This window comes from Drosophila bipectinata, chromosome 2R (assembly GCF_030179905.1).
Source record: "Drosophila bipectinata strain 14024-0381.07 chromosome 2R, DbipHiC1v2, whole genome shotgun sequence".
In the NCBI taxonomy this organism is placed as follows: domain Eukaryota; kingdom Metazoa; phylum Arthropoda; class Insecta; order Diptera; family Drosophilidae; genus Drosophila; species Drosophila bipectinata.
The window spans coordinates 2,285,985-2,304,166 of NC_091737.1; the positions used below are offsets into that span (position 1 = coordinate 2,285,985).

General features: G+C 36.0%; 1 protein-coding gene across 1 annotated transcript in view; it reads left to right on the forward strand.

Annotated features, from left to right (window-relative positions):
• Positions 1–393: 393 nt before the first annotated feature.
• The window catches only part of Scp1 (Sarcoplasmic calcium-binding protein 1), a 55,213-nt gene continuing 37,424 nt past the window's right edge, over positions 394–18,182 (forward strand). Inside the window, exons 1-2 of the mRNA XM_017248728.3 lie at positions 394–417; positions 536–631. Of these exons, the coding sequence (XP_017104217.1) occupies positions 580–631 (52 nt within the window). The 5' untranslated portion in view covers positions 394–417; positions 536–579. The remainder of the gene's footprint in view (positions 418–535; positions 632–18,182) is intronic.

The window sequence follows — 18,182 nt, forward strand, 5'->3', positions numbered from 1 at the left end:
AATATCCGTTCAAGTTTGCATGCACAGTACATACATGTAAAAAGTAAAAATACATACCAATAAATAAGTACAGTAATTAGTTTGATTTGAACAATTTAAAAGTTAAATGGTTAGAAAAAAATGAATTTCCAATTTAATTTGGACGGCGTTTTTATTAATAATGATTGGATGGAATTTGAATTTATAAATATATATACATGTAAACATGTTGCATTGGATACAATACCCACTATATATATTGTAGTTCCATTTATCTTAAAAGGGGCATTAACATATGTATATGCATGTATATTACAAGTCTTATTTGCTTTTATTGTAATGTTTAGATACATGTAATTCAAAGAATGTTGCAAATATATACGATTTTTGGCAAGAGCACCAGAAAATTCAGTTAGTCTAAAGTAAGCTACTCCATAGGTTAGTACCTACTATTTACTAAAGAAGAGTGGAATATACACAATCCTTTTTACATTTATTTGTTGTTATTAAATTTAATTTCTACTAATTTAACTATCGATTTAATTTTCCCCCTTAGAGCTCACTATTTTATGTCGATTAAAACTAACTAACAGTGTAATAATGGCCTATTCGTGGGATAATCGTGTTGATTTTGTTGTTCGATACATGTACGGTACGTATTAAACTGCATAATTTTCAAAATATATAAAAGTGTAAAAAATCGCAATTTATGTATAAATTAAAGAATAATTTAAGTTTATTTAATGTGGCTTTTCATTGTTATACCACAAGTGTTCAAATTATTAGTCCATATCTTAGCTTCAACTACTTCAATTATTAAACTCTATTGGAGGAAGTAACTGTTGAACGATACCCAGTATCCGAACAATATTAAAATTTTTTATTTTTTATTGGCTTTATAAATAGATCGTCACGTTTAAGTAAAGATTTTTGAGCGAATTTTATTTACAATTTAAAATTTTCCTAATCATGTTAATAATTTTAAAATTAATCTTTCTTTTATTACTAAATTTTAAGTCTTTTTCGCTCATTTAAATCGGCATCCAAAACAAGTTTTTGCCATAGGAAAATATAAATAGGGAAGCGTAGTTTTTTATTTGCTTTAGAATTTTGGTACAAAAGCTTTCTTTTACATAAAATATACTATTTTAGAGCCCAATCAAACTTTTGAATTAACAAAAAATGAAATAAACAAGAAAGGAAAACTAACTTCGGGCAGAGCCGAAGTTGATATACCCTTGCAGTTAAAACTGGATATATATTGCAAACATCGGATATAGTTGTCCGATCCTTATGAAAATGTCATAATAAAACCAATTACCTACAATAAAAAATTAAAAAAAAAAAAAAACCAAGCTTCTATCTTCAAAAATACCAAAGTCTACCAAAGTCGATTGGTCAGTTATATGACACATTACGATCGACCGACGATATCTTATAGCTGCCATATAACTGAACGATCGGAAATAATTTTTGGTTGAAATATCAACTTTGGTATTTTTGAAGATAGAAGCTTGGGACTTTTTTTTAGATATTTTATTGTAATTAATTGGTTTGGTTGCAAGGGTACTGCAAGGGTATATCAACTTCGGCTCCGCCCGAAGTAGGCTTTCCTTTCTTGTTTTTATTAATCTAGTTCTAAAACACATATGCATAAAACACACGTTCATACATAATAACTATTACATATGTACATGTATATCCGATACTTTCGGAGTTATACATCCTACACAACACTTTTGTTTAGGTAAACGACACTATAATTTGTTAAGGGAGTAAGTTTATTAGTATGAGCCTGCTACGATACGAATGAAGTTGAAGAACTATCACAATTGTCTATTTTATCTTAAGAGCAAAAAGTAAGGCATTTTTTTGTACAGATTCTATGCGGTCTTGATGTACTCTATATTGGGGTCTCTAGTAACCATTGCGAAAATATGGTCCAACAATTTGAGTTTTCAGTCTTAAAGGACACCAAATCATAAACCCGTGTAAATTTATCTAAGGCAATCCCATTGGGAAAATACGTAGCCTAGAGATGACTACAACAATAAAAAGACATAAGTTAGCAATTAGAACCATTAAGTATTGATTCATTGGCCAAAAAGAATATTTGAAAATTTTCTAGGTCTGACCGAAGTCTGCATTGGGCAAAAGTGGATTTGTATTGAAGACAAAGCTTAACATACTCTCCATACATAAGTACTATCAAGTTCGTTAAAACAGGGTGTAAGTCTTTAACAAACAGTAACGGGACAAGATGACTTTCCTGAGGGACTTCAGGTGTAGATCAGACTAAGCGGGAATATATAGTAAATTTTAAATAAAACTCCTTGCGTTCTTTCATCTAACTAGCTGGAGATCCATGTAAGGAAGTATGTAGGAAATCGCAAAAGATTCAGTTTATTAAACTGGAGTAAGTGAATAACCGAATCAAATGCTTTACTAAAGTCTGTGTAAACAACCTCAGCTTTCGGAAACCATTATTGACAAAGGATGTAAACTATAAAATTATAAACTATTCTCAGAGAGAAAAAGACAGAAAATAGGACTGTCACCTTTTTTTCCCAAGGTGACATTTATATCGGTGCATGCCAGAATATCGGACCAATAAAATGTACCAACAAGGCTAATAAGTTTGTGAATGTCTGTTTTATAGGATTGGTTAGTTTTTTGAATAATCTGTTTGATCAGAAGAAGTCCCTATATTTTTCTTTTGTGGTTTAATTTTACCAATGTAGGCTAACTTATAATATGGTAGGGCTGAGGATAAAAAGAAGACGTAAAACAGTGGCGGTTATCAACGCTTGACGGTGCAGGGTGACCTAGACCAGGATAGAACAAGACAACGCTAAAAAATGACGGCAAATGCTGTTGTTTAGTTCGAAAGCGCATACTTTTTTGTGCTTTTAAGTAAATTGGAAGACAAACACCCAAGACGGTAGAGATCTGTGATCAGAAAGAATGGGGAAAATGTAGGACAGGAAAAAATTTGACGATGACTCAAAAATACTCTTTAAATATTGTGATCAGAGTTTATATATACATACATATGTAGCTAAGATGGCTATAACCAACGACAATTCCTTTTATGGTTTTCAAAAGAAGGATAGTTATTGTCGGGTATACCCTAGATTATGACAGTTACTTTTGGCTTTTGTTGGCGGGCGATGAAAGTCTCCCTGTTTTGATATCAGTTGATTTAAAGTTTTTTGTGGTGAAACAAGTTTTCATACATTAATTCACATTTGTTTATATCTGATAAGTTCCAATTGTTTATATAAAATACATTTAATTTCATTTTAATAAAATTGGTACTATGTTTTCGATGGTGTACATAAGGAGAACAGAGTAAAGAAGTTACGAAATATAAACTTTAAACGAACAAGAATATACTAATATATAATATTAGTATATATTTATATATAATATATAAATATATAATATAATTTCATTAGTTTTTTAATATAAAATATTAGGACAATTTTGATGATCATAAATTCTTTGGGCGGTACGTGCGTATTTTTACAAATTTGAGAGTGCATTTGGGAATTCATTTGGGAAAGAGCCAGGAAACGCTCTGGAGGAACGATACTGAAATTTCCCGGTTTTTACTCATTGCTACTCATGTCAATTCCTCCGGGATTCTAAAATTCCCGGAAGTGAAGATATTTTCCAAAATTCCACACAAAATTTTCGACGCTTTTATGAGAACTCCCGGCTCTTTCATACTTTCATAACTTTCATGGAAAGGGAGGCCTTTTTCAGGGCGTATAGTACTCGGTTCATAACTGTCCATTTCTACACAATTTCTTTTAATTTTTATTATTATTGCTGTGCCACCTTGAGCTTTTTTGTTGGGGTAGTTGTTGTGTAGTGTAACGCATTCGGATATAAACATAATGTCGGTAGCAGCAAAGATTATAAAGTACATAGATGGGACATCTCATACAAAGAAAAATTTCATTTTAAAAATTAAAATAACCTAAGCATTGCCTCAGCTCGTAGTGGAACCCGCTGCACAGTTGATTCCATAGGCCAAAAATAAAAACACAAAAGTCCGAAATTGGTCACTTTTTGTCTTTAAAATATTCCTTAACAGATCAATAAAAAGATTTTTATTTTTGTCCTTTCTCTTTCCTTCGTTGTAAGAATAGTGAGAGAAGAGAGACAATAAAAACACGTGATCGTTGCAGTGAACTCAGCTTGAAAATTAGATATTACAAAAGAATTTAATTTAAATATTAAATCGAGTCCAATCACCATCAAATAAAATGAATTATGAAAATAAAGGCATGTACTATAAAACTGAGTAATTTTTATGTCATTACGCAACACGCAAACGCAACACAGTTTTTGTTTTAAAGTAAGTGTTTTATAAGTGACCTTTCGACTGGCAAATTTTTGTGTATACATAGAATTAAAATAAAAAAAAAGTTGTGATACTAGTCTTTCCCAATGATGAAACTTTTTTATTAATACTAATTAATGTATTCTTAGACTATGTTTTAAATTTGAGCTGCAACTTTTGCCAACTTTCCCACTTATTCCCTTTTTGTGTTCAAAAAGCAAATTTTGGGTTTTGTTGTTTTCGTGCATATTTTGTGTTTTGTTGGGTTCGTCATATTCGTCCGTCAAAACCCGATCCCTATGAAAATATCATAATATAACCAATTTATTACAATACAAAATCTAAAAAAAAGTCCCAAACTCCCAAACAATCTAAAAGAACACCGAAGTTGGTATTTCTACCAAAACCATTTCCGATCATTCAGTTATATGACAGCTATAAAATATAGTCGGCCGATTCTTATGAAATTTGGTAAATTGGATCAACTGACCAAAAATAGAATCTGTACGAAGTTTCAACTATCTATCTTAAAAAGCACAAAAGTTGGGTCATTTCGGATCAAACATTTATATGGCAGCTATAGGATATAGTCGGCTGATCCTTATGAAATTTGGTAGGTCGATTATTGTTTGATTATTTGATTATTTTGTCAAATATAGCATTCGTACAAAAACTCTCTAACTGTAAAAACACCAAAGTTATAGCATTTTCGATCAATCAGTTATATGGCAGGTATATAATATAGTTGCCCGATCTGGCTGATTTTAACTATTTTAATTATTTTAGAATGAAAATATAAATATTTTGTGCCAAGTTTCCAGTCCCTACCTCAACTAGAAGTATTTTTGGCCGCTCTCTTCATACAAGCCGGACCACTGTGCGCTGTAAAAATGTCTATAAGTGCGGCTCTCAAATGTTTTCAGTTTTTCCGTCGTGGAACCCGCTGTAAAAATGAAAACATTTGAGAGCGGGTTCCACGACAAACGGCTGGCAGATGAAAGAGGGAAAGAGAGAATTCTATTTTTATACCCTTGCAGAGGGTATTATAATTTTGTTCAAAAGTGTGCAACGCAGTGAAGGAGACATCTCCGACCCTATAAAGTATACATATTCTTGATCAGGATCACCTCCTGAGTTGATATGAGCATGTCCGTCTGTCCGTCTGTCTGTTTCTACGCAAACTAGTCTCTCAGTTTTAAAGCTATCGACATGAAACTTTGCACACACCCTTCTTTCCTTTGCACGCAGTATATAAGTCGGAACGGACGGGATCGGCCGACTATATCCTATAGCTGCCACATAACTGATGGATCGGAAATGGTATAACTTTGGTGTTTTTAGAGTTAGAGAGTTCAAATTTGACACGAAAGCTATTTTTGGCAACACATTACGACATGCCAAATTTCATTAGGATCGGCCGACTATATCCTATAGCTGCCATATAACTGAACGATCGGAAATGGTATTTGGTAGAAACATCAACTTTCGTATTTTTGAAGAAAGTAGCTTGGGACTTTTTTTTAGATTTTTTATTGTAATTGGTTTTATTATGATGTTATCATAAGGATCGGCCAGCTATATCCGATGTTTGCGATATATATCCGGTTTTAACTGCAAGGGTATATCAACTTCGCCTCCGCCCGAAGTTAGCTTTTCTTTCTTGTTAAATCGTAACATCTTTGGAACGATGAAAGTTTGAAACGTTCAAATCGAACCCATGTGAGAGCAAAGAGATCAGAAATATCTTTCTCTATCCTTACTCTTCAGCTCTGTTTTTGGTATGGATTCTAGCGGTTACTTTAAAACCCAATTTGAAGTATCAATTGCACAGCCACACAAAAAAAAAAAAAGTGTCCGGGTTGGGAGATCAGAGTACCTTATCCCCATGTATTATTGAATTTTGAAAATCTGACTTCAAATTCGTAATCAGCGACCCCAAAAACCCCTGGGTACCCAGTTTCATAAAAATCCAATAAATTAAAAAAAAAGTCGCATACCTCCAAAAATGTAAAACTTTTTTTGAGGTTAGGAAGAAACGTACACGTGCAGGACCAAAACGGACTTCAGATTCGTGTTCAGCGGTCCAAAATACATGGGGATAGGGTACTCTGATCTCCCAACCCGGACACTTTTTTTTTTTTGTGTGGCTGTGTTGTTGTAAAAATAAGTGACGGAAGACGGAGGTCGGATGATAAAATGCCGGACGGACTCCCTCGAAATTTTATTCGCCGGACACAATGTTTAATTTATTTCTTTAACACAACAATTAATGAAAAAAAATAATTATAATTATTCTAAAAAAAAAATTATTTAAGAAAGAAAAAGTTCAATGTCTTTACGAGGATTTGATCACAGAAAATTTGTAAATAGAGTAACTACTCAATGGCTTATGCTACCACCGTGTCTCGATCTGCAGCAATTAAAAATACTATTTGTTCTACTAACTACCACATCGCCGCATTGAAAACAGAAACGAGAAATTGAAATTTGGAAGCCAAAACATTTTTACGCCGTCGTGCGAGCAGTGACACATACATACAAAGGCTCACATTTTTGTTGACGGATACATGTAAAGAGTTCTAAAAATAGAATCGTATGCATGTGCGTTCCCCCCTCAAGCTCGACGAAAAAATTGACCGTTTTGGCCCTGATGTCCCATCTATGTACTTTATAATCTTTGGTAGCAGTTAGGATCCCGGTTCCCCTGTAGTTCTAGCAAGTGACGCTGTAATCCATTTAATTGGCATTCCATATGTCCGTTGCTAGTTTATTAATTGTCAAGTTTAGTTACAAAAAAGGGTTATGACCATAATATTGGTTATTTGATCCACAAATTATTCAATTATTTGTTTGTCAATTTTTGTCAGTTTGTCTGTGTGAGGTCCAGTTTTAGTAAGGTAGCTCAAAAATGACTCTACGATATAAGAGGTTTCATGGTTTAAGTTTGGTTGGTTTGGTCTTGACGACTGTTTAGATTTTACCTCTGCGGAAGCAGCTCAAAGTGGTTTTTTGATTTAGGTTTGCTTAGTTCGTCCGTGTTATACCAGAATATGTTTTTTTTAAGCCATTTGCAGACCGCAAAAAGAGGAACCACCTTTTTTAATTAGTTTGTTTGGTTATTGGACACATTAATTTTTTTTTTCAATGGTGATTGGTTTTATTGTTGTTATTAGTTAAGCTGCGAGCAGAGGAGCAGATCATACTTGACAGAGAGCATGTTCTAGTTTTTGTGTATGCTATTGCATTAGAGTTAAAGTTGAGTACTAGCGTCGAGTGATCTAATAATGCTGCTTGTCCCTGCTTTTTTTCGGAGGGACCGCTATTGTACTATATACTATATACAATAGCGGTATATACCACAGGAAGACGCCATTTAGAGTTTAAAAATAATTGAGAAGTCCCACCAAAAGGACTTCTGTATATATCCTCCTGTTACAGGACTTATATGTACTTATATATAGCAACAAGAAATAGGCATGACAAAAGCAAGAAGATATGTCGTTGGAAAAAAATAATAAATAGAAGCGGCCTCAAGGAGCTTGCTTCCTAGCTTAATACTAATTCGTTAAAATTATATCAACGTGTTTGTTCATTGTGGTTTTCAAAAGTCGAATTAAATAATTGCACGGTGTAAGTTATTTATTCTGTAAGCAGATGGAACTGGATGATCAAATTTTGATGGGCCATTTAATGGGGCTAAGCAGTGACCTAATGTAATAAAAAGAAAATGCGGCCCGACGAAAAATAACAAAGTTAAAGCTCTCGATAACGTAGAGGGCGGCCCGACATAGACATAGCGGACTAAAGCTCTCTTAAGATAGACCCGTTGAAGTCGAGCGGTCTGTTTGCGACCAAGTAAGGCAATGTGTTAATCTTATGCATAATAAATAAACTATAAACTAATTTAGTGGCTGCTGACTGACCCGAAAAATTAATTGAGTGCCGACCACTAATCTAAATCGATGTTTGTAAATGCAGGGTCACTTATTTTTCAAGCGCATGTAAAGGAAATTTCGAATTTGGGTTTTTTTTTTTAAATTTTTTTTTTTATCATATTAAATCTAGTATTTAATACTAAAGTTAATGTTAGTAAGGCGCTAGACATAAATCCTTCGGCGATAATTTGGGATTAATCAAAGGTATGAACAAGAAATCTCCGTATAAGATTTTCATACGTATGAGAGTCCGTATGAGACTCCGATAAATTTAACGCGCATATACGGGCCCTTTTTAGTTTGGGCCCACTCAGAAAATTGGAAAGCGTATATTTCTCAAAGGCCCCATTTGCTCTGGCCATTCAGTTGGAAATTTGAAGGCATTGTAGCCACATTCGATCGTCGTTTGTTGTTAATAGGGCGCCCTTTTTTGTATGTCTGTTATGGGGCGATACTTCTTACCTGATCCAATTCTGCCCTGCTGCATCAGATTACTCCCCGAGGGCCGCTTAGTCGAGATTCGACGCCTTGGATTTTGTCGCAAATGTCTATAGGATTGCCATTTAACTCAAGTCTGCAACATATCAAATTACGGTAAGTGTTCACGAAGGCACCACAGCCTATTTCATCCCGTTCCTCGCACTATTTTAGGGCTAGCTTAAGCGTCAGAGGTTCTCTCCAGAAGTTGTGCGATCAGGGATACGACGCCTCCTACTGTGAAGTCCCTTGTTGCATAGTGTCGTATTAGTGATGTTCCTCTTCTTCTAGTCGGCGCCTCCTCTTCTAGTCAATGGAGGACGTCAGGTCTTGCAGCCGTCTATAATTCGGGCCACTTAGACAAAGCTTGGAAAATCTAGCCGAAGTACCATTTATGACGTCACATTGCATTTCTGCGCATTTGAAACGCACCCTCACTCCCTCCCTCGCTCTTTCAATCGTTCGGCCACCTGCACGTGCAGTCTTGTGCAGGACAGTCTCTATCGTTCGCACTCTCTCGTTTGGTTCTCGGTAGCTCCGCTTATCTTTGTTAAGCGTTAAGCCGCGAATTATTATTCAAACCGTTCCCTTTAATTCTGGATCGTTCGCGACTGATTGTATAAATTAGCTTACATCTGCATAAAATAAATATGAATATCTAAAATATCAAGCGTATGACTGAATGTTACTTAAAACGCTCGGTAACTTAATAGATACCATTGTGTTTATATCTATTTCTTCATAATTATCTGGATTTGTTTTAAAGATGCATAATATTTTTGAATGGTAATTTTATAATTGTACATTAGCAATTTTCCAGAGACTAATTTTGTACATCTGAGTAACAGGCCAACAAAAAAACGGATTTTCTGGAATTTTTTTGGCCAAATCAAAACAGCTAATCGAAATTTGGTAAATGAGGTTTTATTATATTATATTGAAGGTACACAATAAAATTTTTTTTTAATAAATCGAAAAAAATGGCGGCCCTGCAGCCCTTATTCGTAGGACCTATTTTTTTAAAGGGGGCCATGGCCGAACACCTAACGTCCCTAATTTTTGATCTAGAACAAAAAATCAAGTTTGGTTAGTTTCCGTATCTCAACGGCTATCGACACACATAGGATTTTTTGATATATTGATTTTTTGCAAAATAGTGAGTGATTGAACAAATTTTGCAATTTTCACTAACAAAAAACGTCACAAAATTGTTGATAAAAAAAAAAGTAAGCAAAATATAAAAAAAATCCTACGTGTGTCGATAGACATAGGTATTCTGAGTATACCGTCAATCGATAGGTATACCGTCAATCGATTTTAGATCGATAGATTAAGAGTTGTTCGAGTTATGTGTTCGGCCAACTCAAAAAAAGCGGTTTCGAGAAAAACGCGTTTAAAGTTTTAAGTACTGTGGGACATACCTGTGAAGCATCGCCGCAGAATGGAAAATTTCGACTCTTAGACACTTTTGCCGGACTCTATCTTTTGATATGTTATTTTAAAGACGCTAACAAATTTTTTAAGCGAAAAAAAAAAATTTCGATTTTTTCAAAATTCTACTCAGATGTCCCCCCTTAAGGAAAGTATGGTCCATGGATCTTACTTGGGCATTTGAGAATCCTCGGGAGTTATTTCCTCCCCGTTGGTTATCTCTGTAATTGTATTGGTTTTTATTTTGATTGTAGTTGGGTCTAAAGTTTTGTTTATAGTTGTGGTTACTATTTTGGCTATGGAAATTACCTTGGTACTAATTCTAACCTAACCGTTATGGTTCTACAGAAATCAAAAAACTTAAATTCAATTGGTGGTTTAAGTGACTCCGAATTAAATATACCCTGATCCTATTAAATTCATTCTTAAAAATATATATATAAACAAGAAAGGAAAGCTAACTTCGGGCGGAGCCGAAGTTGATATACCCTTGCAGTTAAAACCGGATATAAATCACAAACATCGGATAAAGTTGGCCGATCCTTATGAGAATATCATAATAAAACCAATTAATTTTAATAAAAAATCTAAAAAAAAGTCCCAAGCTTCTATCTTCAAAAATACGGTACAAAAATATGGTATTTCTACCAAATACCATTTCCGATCGTTCAGTTATACGGAAGCTATAAGATACAGTCGACCGATCGTTATGAAACTTTGTAGGTTGGATCAACTGACCAAAAATAGAATCTATACCAAGTTCCAGCTTTCTATCTTCAAAAACACGAAAGTTGGGTCATTTCCGATCGTTCAGTTATATGGCAGCTATAGGATATAGTCGGCCGATCCTTACGAAATTTAGCATGTCGTATTATTTTGGAAAAATAGTGTAAAATTTTAAAAACTCTTTAACTCTAAAAATACTGAATTTATACCATTTCCGATGAACCAGTTATATGGCAGCTATAAGATATAGTCGGCCGATCCCGGTCGTTCCGATTTATATAAAAAAAACATATAAAAAACATAAAAAACATTCTCTAAGTATTGGCCTATTTTGCCAATGGCTCCGCCTTATTGGTAGTCCGTACATTTTTTGAGTAATTTTATTTTCCATAATTCTCCGTTCAGTGTTTATTTATTTCAGGTCTTGTCTTTACAACTTAGAAGAAGAACTTTGAGAAAAAGAGGAAAAAAAATTTTAAAACTTGTACGTCTCTCCAAAATAACTTGCGACTTGATTCTCCTCGCGACTCGACTCTCTTCTCTTTTGATCCACCAATCACCATGTGAAGCTTCTCGCCACTCGTCGAATGATCAGTTTCGTGTAGCAATGCCCATCCTTTGCTGTTCGAAGCCCGTAAATTATTCCTTTCTTCCAGAGGTCCTTGTTGTGCGTCTCATCAACTAGTATTACAATGACACTTATCTTTAGCAGGCTAGTCGGTTGCCTATGCCATCTTTGCCTGTGTATCAAACTTTGAAGATACTCTTTTAGCCATCTCTTCCAGAATTTATCTGCGATCAGACCTGCAATTCGAAAACTCTTATCAAGCGGGATACAAATGTATCCTTTCTCCTTCGAAACCATAATGCTTGTATGTGTATATAGGTCAGCGGACTGCGGTTAAGGATATTTTTTATCCTTCTTCAAGGATTTTCTTCTAGTATTTCTGCTAGAAGGGATTTAACGTATCTGTTCATCCGACCCAGGCCCCTCCCATGTGAGGCGCTCCTGGTGGTATAATCGACCATTCAATCTCTTGGTGGATATTCTTTATTTCGATCTGCAAGAGTCTTTTTATCTTCTCCTGTAGTAAGCGACTGGCGCCCTTGAATTTCCTTCCGTCGGATACGATTCGCCTGGGAACTCCTCTTCTGGCAACGAAAGTTTCTAGCACTAGAGTGTGTGGATAGAGAGTGGCTAGGTTTACGGCTCGGACTGTCAAGCACGTAAAGACATTGCTTCTTGCGTCTTCTCTCCAAGTTGACTTCCATTGGTCCAAGGAAGTCAATTCCCGTGTTTTTTAATGGTAGCTCGTTAATCGACAATCGTTCCATTGGTAGACTGCCCATTTCCGAGTTTCCAGTGCCGCTTGTTTATTTTGGCACTGTTGGTGTTTGGTCATTGAGATTTTTTAATGACCTTTATCCGGACAAAAATACAAAGACGAATTAATTTGTTTAAACTTTATTAGAATGTTTACTCTGCATGCAGATGAAACCGGATTATAAGCCTTGATAGGCCAGTTTATGGTGCATGCAGGGACTTAATGGTCTGTACAAAGAGTGTGGCCCGAATAGACATTGCGAAGCTGAAGCTCTCGATAACGTTGAGCTAGCTAAAGCTAGGCACGCTAGGGCCTAAGATAGGCCCGTTGAAGTCGAGTGACCGAGAAAGAGTCGGCTTGCGACCAATTAAGCGATTTGTACATACTTAGGCCTAATTAAGAAACTTTACACTAAAACAGCGGCTGTTGCCTGACCCGACAGTTCTTGCGTCTTCTCTCAGTTATGCAATAAAGCTGTCGCACTTCGTGTACTTCTGTCGCAAATAGTCTATTAAAAGATCAATAATCTTGTGAGCTTTGGATTTCGGTGTGCCGCCGATTCTGTTGATACGTCCTCGAAGGAAAAGAATGTGATCGTCGTCTAAATAAGGTGAAAGATTAAGGATTATGCTTGTCCTTCCGATTTTTGTGACTTTTCTAAACAGCGCGTTCCCCCTGGTAGGCATTTTCTTGGGCTACAAACTAAATTATTAGCGTCATCGAGATTCAGCAGTATTAAAGCTGTTTTCGCGTCACCTGACGTCAAATTTGTATTACAGATAAATCCGAAAAATCGCATCACGCATTTTAAGGTCCCTCTGAGTCTCTCCCATTTACTAAATCGATGGAGGTCGGGAATTATGCTGGTTATCCTTGCTTTAGTCGTATCTTGTGTGTCGTGGATATGAATCCGTTTTATATAATGAGATTCGAGCTTTTTGACCGGCCATAGCGATTCAGTCTCGTACAGATACGGGGGTCCTGTAAATCTTGATCCTCCTTCAAATTCCTTGGTCCATTTTTTTCCCCGTCGTTTTCAGCGATTATCGATGACGGTACCCATCTCCACTTCATGGGCTCTGAGTTTTTGAGTATTTCTCCTACTCGCAGCGCTACGAATTGATGATAATTCCGAGCGTCGGAACGTAATTAATACAATACGTTTTTTGAGTGGGTCCAGAATAAGCGTTTCTCCAGCTCACATGACATTTCTGCTGCAAGGAGAATACGGGGAATACGAATACGGAGAAAATCGGGGAATACTTAGTACCTCGATGTGTTGCTGCCTCCAAAGGTTCCAGCGAAGGCCTCCCTCCTTAACGACGGGTTCGTCTGATCCTGTCGCGTACCGCCAAACTGCTTGTAGGATTAATTTCGCCTTTACTATGTAAAATCCCAGAAGACCGAGCTAATGAAATATAGAAATGGCCACATTCAAAATGCTTCTTTTCGTAGGCGCCTTGTTACCGTGTAGTTTGTTGGCTATAATTTGACTGTTGCTCGTTTGGGTTCATTTGGCATTCTCCTTCTCGATGTATTTCTCGGACCTCAACTGCTAATCGCCCATTTCATTTTCAGATTCGCTTTGAAAGCAGTCGTCCACGAAAGTATTTTTTAATATGGCATCTATGGCTTCTGGGTACATGGAGGTAAATCTCTGGCGTTCTTGTCCCGGTCAAATGTTGCCGCGGCTGGTGAACAAGAAGCAAGAAGCAAGAATTTATGTGCATTTTGGTTTTCTGATCGAACCTTCACTAGGTGGAACATCTTTCTTATGTCTCCACTGAAACCGCATAACGATCCCATTTAATGATGGCAATTGATCTGGTGCTTTTAGTAAAGCTGTGTTGAGATATAACGGGTGTTGTTTTTAGAGGTAAAGAACTTTAATTTCAAAAAAACATCGATGGATTCGACGACGGGTGTTGTTTTTAGAGGTAAAGAACTTTAATTTCAAAAAAACATCGATGGATTCATATCGATGACATACATTTTTTTTATTCTTGTGGCATTACATTTTGAATATGAGTTCTAGCATATGACCTCTACGGTTGACATCAACAAATTTTGGCAAATACCAGGAAATTCTATCGTCCTTTATTTTATATTTCATAGTTACGTGTTTCATGTCATTATTTCATAGTTTACGAATGTATCCAGTTTCTTAATATCTTCTTAATTGTCACAAAGCTTCTAAGTTTTTTGTCTCGCTCCATGCGAGACTCTAGGCATCTAAGTCGTCAAATCGCCATTTTCTTTCGTTTATCCCTATTGAGTTTAATGAATAGCTCTAAGACTCTAAGAGTCTAACGAATTCAGCATGCTGGCTGGCCGTAGGTCGTGCTTGCATTCTCAGGCATGCATTATTTAGCGGCTCTTCTTCTCGTTGCCATCTTTGTGTCCATGAACTGACAATCCAAGCCTTAATTAAGCAGAATTAACTTCGAAATCGATCAATTCTAAAAAAGTCTGAGTGCGCCTAATTTGACATTATCCAGTCCGATTATAAACGACGCTTTTAGGTCCTTGTGTTGATAATTTCTCAGAACTGACTCATCTAGTGTATGATCTAGTGTCGTTAGATCAAGGTGCTTAACAGAACTTTGTCTGAGATATTTGTATTCGATAATGAAGAAGGAAAAAAGTCTCCAAGGAACGTTTCATACAAAAGAATAGAAGAAAAAGAAAGACAAAAGAATAGAAGGAACTCGGACCATTACGATAGTTTTCATTAAAATTCATGATGTAACGTGTATTAAGTTGATTGTTATGAATGATAAACTGGCTACGAATATATACAAAGTTCAACTGATGAAACAAGGATCCTGACTTTAGAAACTTATTGTAAGCTCTTGATTTCTTGTTCTTGAGCCGAGAGAGGCGTTCAAGGTGGATTGTTGATAATGATGAGACTTTAGAAACCAATTTTCGCTGTATGCATTATTTTGTAAAACGAATCCATAGCCGTTTCGGTAGAGTTTACAGATAAAAGATGTTTCCAATCAATTTCAGCCAACTCTTTGCAAAAAGCATTATAATCCGTTTTCATAAAAAATGTTGAGCTAGGTTGAACCTTAAAGCTATCCTGACTATGAGGCTCATCGATTAACACTAATCGATTGAACTTTCTCAGTTCCGAACTGATTTGGGATAGCATCATAGCAATAGTGGCTAGCGCGATAGTAACGTTATTAAAAGAAGCACTCTTTGTAAAAAATTGGCTCGATTAACCTAAAATACTTCTAACGTTTTGGTAGCAACGAAAAAATACCTTTATTCAGTTTCTGAAGATCTGGGATTCTAAAAGACTTTAGCTAAATTTTCATGGGTGGACTGGTCTCAGCTTAGCCCAGAAAATCTAACTACAAATCCCACACCAGTCATTGGCCTTGGAGGCGACACAGCAGAGGCAGCATGTAGGTTGTTTAACGATGGGGGTTCCAAGATCATAGGTGAATCCAAATTTCTAGACGATTCTTTTCATGACTCGTTAATCACTTCATACAAGAGATTATTATTAGTCTGCCCTGCTGAGAGGCTCAACATATCACTTGGTACTGAAACATTATCAGCGACTGAGCGAGGGATACATAGGATATCTGAGCAGTACCTAGGAATACTAGGCAGGGATAAGCTAGGGACACGCAGATAAAGTTAGTGTCATGACGAAAACCCTGTTCTAGCGCCAGCTCAAAGCTTTTTTTTGGAAAATTTTTTTGTGCCAAAATATTCCAACGCCTTTTCCTTACCTACAAATCAAATTCAGCATAATCGGACTGCTTATTCTGCGTCCCTACTGAATTGCTTCGGGTTTTTTTCCCCCAAGCACAAAAGTATTTAACAAAATTACAGTGAATCCATAATTTTAAAGCTTAAAAAGGGTACTAAATATGTGGGTGAAAGAGATGAGGGCCGGGTATAATATAGTCAGGAAACTCAACTGATGGATAAAGTTTGTATACCCTTGCAGAGGGTATTATAATTTTGTCCAAAAGTGTGCAACGCAGTAAAGGAGACATCTCCGACCCTATAAAGTATATATATTCTTGATCAGGATCACCTCCTGAGTTGATATGAGCATGTCCGTCTGTCCGTCTGTCCGTCTGTCTGTCTGTTTCTACGCGAACTAGTCTCTCAGTTTTAAAGCTATCGACTTGAAACTTTGCACACACGCTTCTTCTTTCTTTCGCAGTAATAAGTCGGAACGACCGGAATCGGCCAACTATATCCTATAGCTGCCATATAACTGATTGATCGGAAACGGTATAACTTCGGTGTTTTTAGAGTTAGAGAGTTCAAATTTTACATGAGCGCTATTTTCGGCAAAATAATACGACATGCCAAATTTCATAAGGTTTACTATATCCTATAGCTGCCATATAACTGAACGATCGGAAATGACCCAACTTTCGTGTTTTTGAAGATAGTAAGCTGGAACTTGGTACAGATTATATTTTTTGTCAGTTAATCCGACCTACCAAATTTCATAACGGTCAGTCGACTATATCTAATAGCTCCCATATAACTGAGCGATCGGAAATGGTTTTTGGTAGAAATATTAACTTTGGTATTTTTGAAGAAAGAAGTTTAGGACTATTTTTTTGGTTTTTTATAGTAATAAATTGGATTATATTATATTATATTCTCTATTATTCTTATATTCTAAGATTATATTATATTCTCATAAGGATCGGCCAACTATATCCGATGTTTGCGATATATATCCGGTTTTAACTGCAAGGGTATATCAACTTCGGCTCCGCCCGAAGTTAGCTTTCCTTTCTTGTTTTTATTGTTTTTTTATTACACGTTTTTGAATGAGGTTCTCTCTCTCGCGGACATTATTATTTTCCTTTTTGATTTGGTTTCTGTTTTAGGTCCAAAGAAGAAATCCAGAAATCGTCATATTAACGATTAAATAAGAGTAATTGACCAAAGAAAAAACAGACTTAATGGCCTCAATGTGGGGAAATACAGGATTTCTTCTACCAAAGTAGGTAGACAGTGGCAATTTTTACCGCAACTCGAACACATTTAGGAAATGGATAAGTTCAGATAAGTAGCTATTATTTGGACGATCCAATCGAAACACAGTGAACTTGGGAACAACAATTTAATATTTAGAGACAGAATTAAGCCAAGCTTCAGAAGGCGCAATAGCATCATTATCAAAAAAATCACTCTTTGTAAAAAATTTACTCAATTTACGCAGAATACTTCGACCGAAATTCTACAAATTTAGAAATTAGAATTAGAAATTCTTAGTTCTTCTTGGAGCTTTCCTTACTAAAAAATTTGACCGCGGAATTGGTTTTCAAGTACAAGTCATTAAGGACCGAGAATTGCTTCCGAACACCTAGAAAACCATCTATTGTCGGCTTCATAAATGTCCGCAAACCAGACTCAATTTCTCTGGAAGGGGTACAAGACATTGTCAAGCCAATCTTTTTATAGAACGAATTCCTAATCACTGTAGTCCGTAGAGTGTGTAGAAATAAGATAGTCTCTCTGTAGCTTCTCTAGCTCTCTGTACCCGAGTGTAGTTGATTAGATATTAGACAAGACGATACAACAGAGATCTGCAACTGAGGCTAGGCGTCGAGAAGAATAACAAAAAGTCATACTTAGCTACTGGCAAAGAAATTCGGTAGCTGTAAAACAGTGGTGCTCATCCCTTTGCATCGCTGCTCATTTGTTTTTGCAAATGTTCATGCATACGGAGCTGTGTGAGACTGCTCCCAGCATAGGCAAAGAGCAATTACGATAACAATTTTTCGTGTTTCCCTATTCTCCTCAATCGTGCTAGTCCAAATGAATTTTGTTGTTGGAGTGCCGAAAATTTTTTACAGAAATTCATTCTTGTTTTTGTTTCTGCCAATATGGTCGACCTAAAGCGATAAATTTCTTCTTTGCAGATCATTTTTCTTAGCTCTGTAAGAAGCTCTGCATTTTTTGTCA